This window comes from Frankliniella occidentalis, unplaced genomic scaffold (assembly GCF_000697945.3).
Source record: "Frankliniella occidentalis isolate FOCC.00 unplaced genomic scaffold, Focc_3.1 Scaffold4862, whole genome shotgun sequence".
NCBI lineage: Eukaryota > Metazoa > Arthropoda > Insecta > Thysanoptera > Thripidae > Frankliniella > Frankliniella occidentalis.
In genome coordinates this window covers 1-1,107 of record NW_026271905.1, presented here as the reverse complement: position 1 = coordinate 1,107, position 1,107 = coordinate 1, and the positions used below count along the sequence as shown (strand labels likewise).

General features: G+C 39.3%; 1 protein-coding gene across 1 annotated transcript; it reads right to left on the bottom strand.

Moving 5' to 3' along the window:
• Positions 1–1,044, bottom strand: LOC127752181 (probable E3 ubiquitin-protein ligase HERC1; the record flags this gene model as incomplete). The annotated part of the gene is given in 5 exon segments (XM_052276890.1): positions 1–168; positions 254–430; positions 510–681; positions 750–893; positions 986–1,044. Coding segments are annotated over 5 exon segments (720 nt in total), but the record flags the coding sequence as incomplete, so codon positions are not given.
• Positions 1,045–1,107: the final 63 nt, after the last annotated feature.

Below are 1,107 nucleotides of genomic sequence, written 5' to 3'. Positions count from 1 at the left end.
CATTAACCATACTCTCTGGTATAGCAATATAATCACTTTCTCTCAAAGTCTTGTTTTGAAGTTCATCAGCTGCTGCTGTTAAGACAAGATCCACCCATTCTAATAAGTGGCGGGATGAACCTCTTTGACATGCCAGTTGAAGCATCAACTCGCAGGCCAAACGCCTTCCTGTGGAACCAAATTAACATATTGATTTAGTCCATAAAAACTTAAATTAGTTAGAGTAAATATTAATATGGTAGAGGATTCTTACCAATGGGGTCAGCACCAGACTGGGGTAAAACTGTTTTTCGAAGAAAAGATGTAACCTCAGACAGGCAGGTTGAGCCCAGAACTGTGATCTGGCTTTCATTAGCTAGAGAGAGCAAAGGGAGACTTCTCACAACATCTGATGCTGTTTGAAGTACTTGATGACTAAGATTTGGGCCCTCTGAAAGCAGGTATCAGATAAATGAGTGTCTGCAGTTACTTAGAGAAGTCTAATTTTTTCTATAGTTCTTAATTCATACCAGAAGGAATGGTGAACTGCCAACTCTGTTGAATTAGGGCAAACATAAGAGTGAGGCCAGTGCGAACACCCATCTCTAACAATGCATTTGGAGCTGAGCTGGCCCTTTCAAGTTGGACAATGGTGCAGTCTCGACAACGGTCCTCCTCAGGGATGACAGACAACGATCTAACCTGATGAAAAAGGCGAATTTAAATATGAAGAGTCCTGTCCTGTGCCAAATGAATTAATTTCAACATACTTTGTCTTTGTTGTGATATTTATGACGAAATGCATAATAAATTCTTTCTAAAATGAGCAGTCTCTGTAGAAGAATAGTAGCAAAAGGGGTCTCAGAACACACTGTTCTGGCTAAATCTAGCTGAGAGGAGAGCAAGTCTGCAATCTGCAGGCAAGAAATGATTATTAACACATTTCACAAATTACAACATTATATGTGTGTGGAAATTGGTATAAGAAAGTAAGGAACTGTCTTACCTGTTGAATTAATTCTGTGGACTGAGGCGATTGACTTTCAAAATCAGGTAACAGGGGAACTGTGTTTTGGAAATCGGATATGGAAGATGCAGTAATGTTTGCAACTTCTTTATTTGAAGATA